General features: G+C 39.1%; 1 protein-coding gene across 1 annotated transcript in view; it reads right to left on the reverse strand.

Moving 5' to 3' along the window:
• Nucleotides 1-10,475, reverse strand: part of LOC103599807 (zinc finger protein 717-like) — a 73,272-nt gene extending 62,797 nt beyond the window's left edge. Inside the window, exons 1-2 of the mRNA XM_008583980.1 lie at nucleotides 10,392-10,475; nucleotides 7,370-7,428 (exon numbers count right to left, since the gene is read on the reverse strand). Of these exons, the coding sequence (XP_008582202.1) occupies nucleotides 7,370-7,384 (15 nt within the window). The 5' untranslated portion in view covers nucleotides 7,385-7,428; nucleotides 10,392-10,475. The remainder of the gene's footprint in view (nucleotides 1-7,369; nucleotides 7,429-10,391) is intronic.
• Nucleotides 10,476-12,026: the final 1,551 nt, after the last annotated feature.

Here is a 12,026-nt window from a genome sequence, read left to right on the forward strand (position 1 = left end):
TGAAAATCCATTCTCTCCCTTTACCTGGTAAGTCTTCTGCTTTCATTTAATTGAATATATTTTCAATGCCTTTTTCTTTTTCCTCCCTTTCTGGAACACCTATCATTCAGATGTTTGTGCTCTTCAGGTTGTCTCCGTTTGCTCTCTTTGACTTTCTTCTCTTTAAAAAAAATTCTTTTCTTCTTTTTTCTTTTTCCTTCAGTCCACTTCTGTTATTTTGAAAATGCTGTCTTCAAGATCATGAATTCATTCTTCTGCTCATTCTAGCATGCTGTTAAAGCTCTCAGTTGTGTTTCAAAATTCATTTAATGACACTTCCAGTTCCATGAGTTCTGCTACATTCTTTTTTAAGGGTAAGTCTCTTTGTACATTTCTTCCTTCAGATCCTGGATACTTTTCTCATTTTGTTGTACCTTCTGAGTCATGTTTTATCTAATTGAGTTTCCCTAGGATTGTTGCTTGAAATTCCTTTTCAGTCATTTTAAGGACTTCTTGCTCTATATGCTCAGGTTCATGAAAATTATTATATTCCTTTGGTAGTGTCATAAGTTTTATTTTTCATATATGTTGTATCTCTACATTGGTCTCTAATCACCTGGTAGAGCAGTTGTATTTTCCTAATACTCCAGAATGGGCTTTGAGAAGAGGGAATTCTTTTTGTAGATGTGTTTTATACTGACTACTGAATAGGTGTTTCAGTACTGGTGTCAGCTAGATGCAGGAGTGTAGTCTCCATGTAGGCACTATGGCAAAATTCAGTGTGGAATTGTATATGGGTAAAAAATAAAAATAAAAATAAATAACATCAAGGAAAAATTTTAAAATACTTTGAAGTAAATAAAAGTGATAATGCAACTGATCTAATTTTGTGGGATGCAGAAACAGTAATGCTTTCAAAAAATTTACAATATTGAATGCATATATTTTTAAAAAAAGAAAAACATAAAATCAATAACCTAAGTTTATATCTTTGGAAACTACAAAAATAGAGAGTAAATTAAATTAAAAGGAAGCAGAAAAAATAAAGATTAGAGCAAAATTATAATAAAAGAGAGAAAATTGTCAACAAAAAAGTTGCTTCCTCAAAAGATCAATAAAATTGATAAGCCTATAGCTAAGTTAACTAAAAAGTTAATGACACAGAATAGAAATTACTAATATCAGAACTGAAAAGGAGGACATCACTACACATAACCTATAGATTTTAAAACAATACTATGAACAACACTGGGCACAAATTTGATAACCTAGATGAAATGGACCAATTCCTTGAAAGACACAATTTCCCAAAACTCATGCCCACTAAAATGTAGTATTAGAATAGGACTATATGTATTATGAAAATTGAGTTTAAAAAAAAAAATCTTCAAAACAGAAGAACCTGGGCCCAATGTGTTTACTGGGGAATTCATCCAAACATGTGAAGGAAGAAATTATACTAACTCCCTACCATCTATTTCAGAGAATAGAAGATAAGACACCTCACAGCTCATTCTACAAGGGCAGCATTAACTCAGTGTGAAACCAGACAAAGGTATTACAATAGAAAACTACAAACCATTATCTCACATGAACGTACAAATATCTTCAAGAAAATATTCAAAAACCCTAATCAATGTTTAAAAAGGATCATGCATCACAACCAAGTGGCATTTATCCCAAGCAGGCAAGATTTGTTCAATACTTGAACATGAATTAATTTAATCCTTCACATCAAAACACTGAAACCAAATAAACTAGAGGGTCATATCAGCAGATACAGAAAAAGCCTTTGATAAAATACAGCACCCATTCATCATAAAAACTCTCAGTAAATTAGAAATAGAGGGGAACTTCACAACTTAATAATGTCTATCTACAGGAAACTGTAGTTAACATTATTATTCATGGTGAAATAATCAAAGCTTTTCCAGAAAATCGGGAACAAGGCAAGAATGGGCCTTCTCACCACTCACAACATCTCACTAAATGTACTTCATACTGCAATAACAGAAGAAAATGAAATAAAAGAGTACAGATTGGGAAAAATAAATCAATAAAATTGTCTTTGGTTGCAAGTGATATGAATATCTGTGTAAAAAATTGTAGTAAATAAACAAAAAAACTCCTGGAATAAGTGATCACAGCAAGATTGCAGGACACAAGGTTAATAAAATTTTATCACGTTTCAACACACCAGCAATGAACAAGTAGAATCTTAAATAAAAAACACAATACTATTTGTCAGAACCTCAAAAAAATAAATAGTTGCAAATTATCTATAAGAAATTAACATCAAGAATACATAATGAAAAAAACCTCCCACAGCTATACAACAAAACAAATTACCTGCATAAAAAACAAGCAAAGGATGGGCCTGGCTGGTTAACTTAGTTGGTTAGAGAGCAAAACTGTAACAGCAAGTTCAAAGGTTCAGTTCCCCACACCAGGCAGCCAACCTGACCCCACCTCCCACCAAAAAAATTGCAAAGAAATTTAACAGATATTTCTCCAAAGATGATATACCATTGTCTAACAAACACGATAAGATGCTTGACATCATTAAACATTAGAAAATGCAAAACCACAATGAAATATTGCTTCACACTCAATAGAAAATAACAGGTTTTGGTGAAATTGTAAGTTTAGTATGCTGTGGGTGGTAATGTAAAATGTTATAGCCCCTCAACCATTTAAAAAAATGCACTCACTTCTCAAAATATTTAAAATGGTATTACCATGTGATTCAGAAGTCCAAGTGCAATATATATATTCAAAATGACTAACAGCTGGATCTCCAAAAGATATTTCTACACCAGTGTTCATAGAAGCATTAGTCACACAGTGAAGTGGTGCAAGCAAACCAAATGTCCGTTCTTGAATGGATGGATAAACAAATTGTGGTATATACACAGAAAGGAATATTATTCAGCCATAGAAAGAAATGAAATCTTGACATATGCTATAATAAGGAACAGTGAGGACATTATGCAAATTGAAATAAGCCCCTCAGAAAACCACAAGTATTGTATGGTCCCACTGATCTGAGTCAAATTCTGGGAAAACAAACTAGAATGTCAGAAGCCAAAAGCTAAAGGAGGGGAAAGTTGAGGGTTGTCATTTAATGGATATAGAGCTTCAGAATTCCAAGATAAAAAATTTCTGGACATCTCTTGCACAACACTGGAAATATACATAACACTATTTAAAGGTAAAAAATGGTTCAAATGCCAAATAATTTGTTAAGTGTATTTTTCTTTACCAAAACTAAAATTAAAATAAATTATTTTAAAAACTAATAGAATGAACTAAAATATTTAAAAATATTTGATTAACTGAAAAAAAAAATAGGAAAAGAGGAAAAGCAAAGTATTAAAATGCACATGAGACAACAACAAAAAGTAGCAAAATGGCAGACCTAAATCTACTTAAGGCAAAAACTATCAGATTTGATAAGAAAGTAAGACCCAACAATATGCTATCCAGAGACATACACTTTAAATACAAAGACACAAACAGACTGGAAGTTAAAAAATAAAATTGAATTTAAAATACTGCACAAACACTAATTATGGAAAGCTTAAGTGGAAATATTAATACTAGCCAAAAGAAGCTACAGCACAAAATATATTACCAGAAATAAATGGAGCACTGAAGGATGTAGGCCACACTATTGCCTCCCATAGCAAGGAAAATGGAAATGATATCTCACCCTTTGCGAGGTCTGCCAAAGGAGACTTTTGTGAACAATGGGAAAAGTGCTACCTGGTCTCCTCTGTCACTGAGAAAATATGACAAGACAGATAAAGTAAAGATGGCTGGCTGGCCAGATCACTAAGATGGTTAGAGCACAGTTTTGATAACACCAGGGTCAAGGGTTTGGATCCCCATATAGGCCATCCATCAATAAATACGTAACAATAAAACAGAGAAAGATGTTCAATTTTCAAACAAAATTTAAAGAAAATATAAAGGAGCCAGAACTTGTGGATTTGTAAATAATACTACTTTTCAATGCAAGTTTTTTCCAACCAAGTATTTTTTTTTTGTCCTTTTTGAGACCGGCCACACTGCGCTCAGCCAGTGAGCACTGTGAGCACACCAGTCATCCCTATATAGGATCCGAACCCGCGGCGGGAGCACTGCTGCGCTCCCAGCGCCGCACTCTCCTGAGTGCGCCACGGGCTCGGCCTCCAACCAAGTATTTTTAAAGATACAAACTACTTTGTGGCAAGAATCACAGGGTTTGGGGAAAAAAAATATTTCCAGTATTCTACATACCACAGGGTGTGATACATAGAAAGTGTCTGATAAACAATAAAACTTCTTAAGAAATAGCTGCCTCAGAGAGAAGGGGAGGCCAGAGAAAAAAGGGCCTAACACAGAGGTAGCATTGGTATAGTGGATTATAGTAGAATGGAAGCCTGTGCTTTTTAAGGATATCCACAGGGTAATTTCTTGTATCAAAAGGGGAAAATTAGAAAAAAAAAATTTTTAAGGGTCATTGGTTTTTCAACTACTATAACCTAAAAATAGGCAAAAAAAAAAAAAAAAAATTGGTCAACTGCAAACTCAGGCATTTAAAATGGATGTTGACAGAGAATAGACAGAGCCAAGAGGGCATAATGCAGAAGCAGGAGGCATCTTTTCCAGAGATCAACATGGAGCCCTAAACAAAGAACTAAACCAGATGCTCAATGGGCATAACTAACTGCTCAGACCACATCTGCAGGGTGCTGCCCCTTACCACCCACACTGTCTGAAGGAAAGGTCCCACATGTTTATGCCATTCTCCTCACTGTCACCTGGCCATTTGTTGAGGAGATGAAGATAACAGGCCACTGGACATGACTGAGTTGGTTTTTCGACCAACTGCATAACAGCAGAAGATTTCTAGGGCTCTTGAAAGAGGCAAAGTATATTTTGCATGTGGTAGAAATTTATGACCAGAAGGAAAACTGTAGTCTATTAAAGACTGCTGCAAAGTCTTGCTATCTCTCTTATTGAGAGCTGGAATCTAATTGCCTTCCTCTTGCATCAGGGCTGCTCTTAGTGATGTGCTTGACTAAGAGAATGTGGTGGGAGACATGCTTTGGTATCTGAGTAGAGATAACCAGAAACCTTGCAGCCTTCAGGGCCTCTTGGACAACTGCCCTGGGAAAAGCCAGACAAACCTGACTAACCTGAGACTGCCAGACTCTGAGAAAGCTCACCTGGCCACAAAGAGAGGGCTGGATGTCTGCCCAATGTCTCCAGCCACTACTGTTCTCCCACGTGAGACCAGACACATCATGCAGCAGCCAACCCACACTGCCCTTTTACAGTCTACTTAAACACAACATTCCAACATGGAGTAAGGAAGAAATTCTTATTCTGAGCAACTAAGTTTTGTGTCAGTTTGTTACACAGCTGATCACTGGAACACCAACCAAGTCATTAGAGACCATACACAGTACTCTGCTATACGATAGGAAGCACATAGGTCCACATTGAACATTAGGTTCAAAATAAATAAAGCCACCATTTCACATCTTATGATACATCTCAAACTCTAACTGAGATTGACAACTTTCAGCTAACTAGTTTGTCACTTTCCTTTCTTAACCGTTAGCTATGGTTCTAGTTTATAAACATTCTGATGACTAATGTGCACATCCATTTTTCTCATTCATTTCTAAGTGATTACCTGAAATAGGAGAATAAAATACAATATGTCAGAAAGTTTAAAAACATGACAAGACTTTTCGAACTAAAAAATCACTGACAAACTTATAAAACCAAGATTTATAAATTATGAAAATTTGCAATTTGTTTTTATTCTTTGCATGCCTTTCTATTGGCTCTTCACAAAACATGTCCCATTAACTCCTGAATGTTTTCTCCCCTCAGACTCTTAAAGATGTCACCACAGGTGCTGGTTAGAAGCACAGGTCACCAGGGATTGAACCTCATCACCCAGGAAATATGCCCTTCAGGTTTTTACAAAAATACTCCCAATGGAACAAAGCTATAGTCTTTGTAAGTACCAACACCTCCTCCCCCTATATAAGCAGTGTATACAGATATAAGAATGGACACCACAAAGGACTGGACACAAGAAACAGGGAAGAGTCCAGGAACCAACCCATTTCACTGCCTTGGGTCACTGCCTGGATAATAGTGATACCGCATGTACAAGAAAAGTAGACATCATTTTCATTTTGGATTCACTGACCTTAAGATAATTTTTGAATAGCTACAAAAAGCCATCAACAGCAAGTTCAACTTATGGTCCAAGGAAAATGGAAGAAGTTCAAAAGGGAAGAAGCTAAAGAGAGCCAAGAGTGCAGAGGACAAAACTACAGAGGACAGAATCCGTCAAGAAGAAAAGCACAGTGAGAAGAATAGTGTCCAAAATGAAGCAGTGTGATGAGCTATGTTAAGAAGCAGAAAGGAGAAGAATCAGAAGAAAAGAGAGAAAACCATCAGTAAGGGCACGAGAGAAACTACCTAACACAGAAGAATTTCCAGGAGAAGATCATGAACAGCAGTTTCAAATGTGGCAGAAGATTCGAGTTAGAAAAAGACTAGAGAATAGGCAGTGGATTTCATTGTAATTTAAGTGATAATTCCACATTTTATCCATGAATCAAGTACAGTCTTCCAAACCTGTACACAAACCACAGGGCATGTGAGTGAAGCCATCTTGAACCAAGAGCTTCAATCACAGCACCAGGTGACTAAAGGTGCATTTGCCATCCAGGCAACGCTAGCATGAGAACTGCCCAGCTGAGAACACCCAACATGTTGATCCATAGAACTTCAAGAAAATAAATGGCCTGATATTGTAAACCATTGCACTTTGATTTGTTCTTATACAGCAAATATTATATGATACATGTAAGCCCCCAGAACTCAGGATATTTTAACAAAATTATGATGGTGTGAAAAGTCTTATATTATATGCAACCTTACAGACTGCTTATTCAGCAACATGTGCCTTAGTACTCGCTAACAATTTCCACTGTGGAAAGCTATGTGTTTATTTCCAGGTTGGCAGTCAAAAACTTTCTAATAGAGATGGTATTTCTGAATTTAGTGCCCATAAATTCTCATATCCCATGAAAATTTGACATATTTTCTTCTCAGATTCCACTCCAATCATGTAAAAAAAAAAAAGTGTCTCCCTTTTTGACACGACATCAGAAAGACCAGAGACAAATTTTTACTCAACTGAGATGACTCTGAAGTCTTATACCTTGCTATACATACATGCAAACTTTACCTTACATATGTACATTTCCTTAAAGCTGAGGTTTACTCATTTCTACTTTTCCATTTTAATTCATGCTCCCCTTAATACCCAGGTAATACAGTGAAAAAATGAGAAATAAATAAAGAAACAACTCACCGGAGATTTATCCATCTTTTCTTACTCTTGGAGATGCATATGGCACTCTGGCAGCTTAGCTGGGAGAGGAGGGAATGGAGTGGATTAAGGAGAGAACTGCTGTGACTTGACCCTGGATTCTCCTTACCAAAACTCTTTACACATTAGCTGGAAAAGACAAACAAACTAAAAGCCTCCCTGTGAGAAAACAATCCTTTATGGTCAATAAGGTACAACAAAGACCCATGAAACTTGCATCTGGAAGTACATTAATTAATACACATTAAACGCAAAATTTATTTATGGGTTAATGAAAACATACATTACCTACTGATTTGGCAAGAACCAATGTTACCTAAACACACAAGTTAATCATTTAAACCAAAGAAAAACACATTGTGTCATTACTAAAACTAATGCTATAAAAATATAGTTAGGCTGTATTAACTACTTTCATATTAATATAATGACTCAGCACATGACTCCAGATAACTGTTTCCACTACAACACATCTTATTTATATGTTCCGAAATATGTTTAGTACGCATCTTGCAACCTAATATCTTTTGCCCATGATTATATAGGTAAAAAATGTACATTATATATATTTCTTTTGGTACACTATTCGAGTAAGATTACCCAGTGATGCATCTCCCTGCACCCAAACCCTCATGTAGTATGCTCTGACAATGAACTCGGTTTGCTATTTGACTTGCCTTGCCCAATGACACATTAGCAAATGTCATGCAAACATAATTTTGACAAGTACTGGCCACTGGTGCTTGCCTTCTTAAACACAATCATAGTGTGAAGAAGCCTGGGGCTACACTTTTGGAGACACAGGCCCCAGCCAAGAGTGAGCACAAACCACAGGATATGTGAGTGAAGCCATCTTCAACCAACCAGTCTCAGTCAAGGCACCAGGTGACTAAAGCTGAACTGCCCAGCTAAACACAACCAAAATGTGGATTCCTAAAACTTCAAGAAAATAAAATGGCTGGGTTTCTAAAGCCATTTGGGTTTTGATTTGTTCCTTACATGGCAAATGCTAAATGATACACCTAAGTCACCAGAACGCAATATGTTTTGAACAAAATTATGTGGGGGAGAAAGCCTTAAATTACATGTCAGATACAATCAATATACCTTCACAACCACAGGGAGAAGTTTTGAAAATTACAGTAAATGTCAACTAAGAGGACTTTGTTGAGGTTCCTGGCACTAATGCAGGCCATGTGAACCATAAAAAGCTATTGTTTGCACATCAGTAAACTATGGTGTACGTGGATTTGCTGGTTTTCTTTTTTAAAAATATCAAGTAGAACTTGTTTATTTTAAAAACATAAAAAGGGTCTGTTTCTTATAAGTTAGAAGTAAACTGCACCAGGGTAATTTCAAAAGTTCATGGAAAAATATAATTAAAGGAAAATAGGGATCTCTCCATAAAGTTTCTGAAGCACACTAGTATTGCAATTTTTCCATTTAAGTAATGTAAAATTGGCTCATATGTATATATCAGCAAAATTTGTGTTTTTCAAGAACAGAATACTGACATTAAGAGAAGTACTTATGTTATTTACTCTTTGTGCTGATATGACCCACAGAAAGCACTGGAGATGAAAAAAGGATAGGGACATTTGAGGCAATGTATGTATATTAAAGCATACATTGTTCTAAGTTGAGTTCAGCGTTACAAAAGTAATCTCAACAGTGCACAAACAGTTGTTTTGATGGAAGTGTGGCAAAATGGAGAATACTAAGCAAAAAGTCAGGATGTCTAACATCAATAAATCATGTGACCATGGGCAACTCACATTTCCTCATATCCAATTATTTTCACTTTTCTTCCAAGATAGAAATATCTGGCAAAACATTCCTGAACTACCAAAAAGAAACTACGAAGATATAACACCATCAGCATGTCTCTAGATGCCAATATTGGTGATAGGCTGCGTTTGAGAGAGCTCAGACACTGGGAACAATGAGGGAAAACTGAAGGAATAGGAGTGTGTTCAGAGAGCACTGCAGACAGATCCTCTCAGCTACGACAGGTAATTCCTGCACCCCACAGAACACCTTCAAAACCCTTTCAGTGAGTAACATTTCCTACGTCCTTGCCTATTCTCAAACTCCCTCTCTCTTTAGAAAGTTGGCCCAAAGCTTCCAATGTCATGCAGTCTCAGGTAGCTAATGAATGAGGTATTATCGGCCAACTCTTGTGCACTGTAAGCACTAGACGGAATAACTGCGTGGGCTGTGAAAGCTACGTCTTTCTGGGACACTTTTGCCTCCGCTCTGAAGCAGTCCTGAGAGGGTTCAGGCCACAGTGACGTTCTCCTAAGTGGGATTCTTATCCATATTCATAGGCCGCCTTCCCAAACTCTGTACCCCTGTATCCCAAAGAAAACCAGAATGTCATCCTATGCCCCAATGTTCCTCCTAGCAGTCACTGTCCCTGAAAACTTGGTCTTATATCAACGTCTGTAAACTCAGACCAGGAGTGCTAGGCAGGCTGCACAGTGCAGGAGGGACCAGAAACTTGACATCCTGAAGAGAAACCGAGAAACCGCGAACACACACAACTGCCACAGAGGAACAGTCTGCACACACCTCATAATTATTTCTCTGGGAATATGGGGGCATTACACTAATGACAACACGCTCATGTTACAGACGGGTAAAGTGAATGTCCTATAGGTCGGTACCAGGTTCCTGGATGGCGGACCTGGAACGTGGCCTTCCGCACACCTCCCAGGCTCGCTGTCTTCACACACCCCCACCCACGTTCCCGTCGCCACCTTGGACATGTGGAGCCGGCTTCTGCACACCCAGCAGCGCCGTCCTCTGACGGAGCCGTCGTGGAAAGCGCAGCCCGGGCGCCCCTTCCCCGGCCCGGCCCGGCCCAGGTCCGCCCTCGCGCCGCACGTCAGGCCCCGCCCGCCCGAGACCCGCGGTGCTTCAACTCCTCAAAGTGCTGGGACACCAGTCCCGCTCCCCAGGGTCCCCGAGGCCCGTGTGGCTACTTTTTCACCTTCCCACCCACCTTCAGGGAAGCACAATCCAACCCAGGAATCAGAGGAGCAGCTGGAGACAGCGGCAAAGCCCGGAAGCTCCACATAAAAGATGGCGGAGTTCGCGGAGTCGCACATGCGCAGTACTAACACAGAAAATCCTGTCCCATAGTCGTCCTCCGAGGGTGACGTCATTGCAAGGCAAAACTACATTTCCCTGACGGCGAGGTGAGCGAAAACGCACATGCGCAGAAGAAACACAGGACTTTTTCTACAGTCCTGAGCCTTTGACGTTAATGGTCAGCGAGACTACATTTCCCAGAATACTCTGGGGCCCTACATTAGGAAACAAAGGAGAAAATTTTATTAAATTTTCCCTGCGCGGAGTACTGTTACTGGGATGTCAGGCCTTGTTGGGTCAAGACTGGTCTCTACCCACGCAATACACTAGTCTCTATGCCACAGATGTGGAATTCTGCTTTTTTATTAGATGTTGGTTTGACAACCTGAGTCATTGTGTCAGTAATGGGGAAATTCCAATGGGGCCAGATATAGCTGTTATACAACCCATGTCTATTTTTTAACATGCATTTTAAAGTATGAAAAATCATACCACTATTTTATTTTAAATGAATTAACAAAAAATTGACATGGTAATTTTCTTTCAAAACTGTAAGAGATATTTGTTCTCATCCAGTAAACTAAATTGTGAGTCTTGATGCATTGTATTACACAGTTAGAAAAACTGCTCTAGTGTATGGTGAAATAAAATAGCAGGGTCATAGGGTACGGGCATTTCTTAATCCTTGTGCCAATATACGCTTGCAGTGTCTGATGATTAATTGCCCAGAAATTCCCATGTTCTGTTAACCCATGTGTCCCTTTATTAAATCAAATTTTAGGAAATATAGCAATATGATGGAAAAGACGGTTCCCAGCATCACTCTCTCCCACAAGGCAACGAATTTATGACTATAAAAATGTAACATCAGCCAAGCTGGGGCTGCTGGAGCTCAGGGGAAGAGGAGGAGAGACCTACGGAGTTAATGAAGGCAGGAGAAACCATGATGAGAGAAAGAAAAAACTGCTCTGAGCACTTCGGTCCATGGCTTCTTTAAGGCTGGGGCTGATGAATTCATGGAGCAGGTGCCAGCAGAAGCCATAGCTGTGCCCTTCAGGTGGAGTTACTTGGAGGCGGCAGGGGAGAAGAGGGCCTTGGCGACCCCAGGACAGCAAGACCACTAATAGGGTTCTCGTGGACCCCCATGGACCCAAGGCATGAACACGAAAGAGGACTGTACCCCCTCCCACAACCAGGCACACTGTGTCAGCACCTTGGGGCCTGCACGGGGACCCGAGTGAGCAGTCAGAACAACTGAAAAAAGGGACCCATTCAGAGGCTGCTGAGTCATTGCAAGGGAACGGCACAGGGCCCATCCCATGGGAAGCATTTGGAGCATGGGCAGTGGAGAAGACAGGCCCACCTGGAGAACACTGGGACACAGCAAGGACAGCCAATCTGCCCCCCAATCAATGCAGGACCACTCAGAGGAGACTGGTCAGGAATGCAGAATTGCATGGGGTGCAGTTTGATGAAAAAACTCAGGCCCAGATCAGAGTTTCTACACAACACAGATCCACTGGGTCACTGGATTGCTGGAAGTACC

The sequence above is a fragment of the Galeopterus variegatus genome, unplaced genomic scaffold (genome assembly GCF_000696425.1).
Source record: "Galeopterus variegatus unplaced genomic scaffold, G_variegatus-3.0.2 Scaffold3110, whole genome shotgun sequence".
NCBI classification, from domain to species: Eukaryota; Metazoa; Chordata; class Mammalia; order Dermoptera; family Cynocephalidae; genus Galeopterus; species Galeopterus variegatus.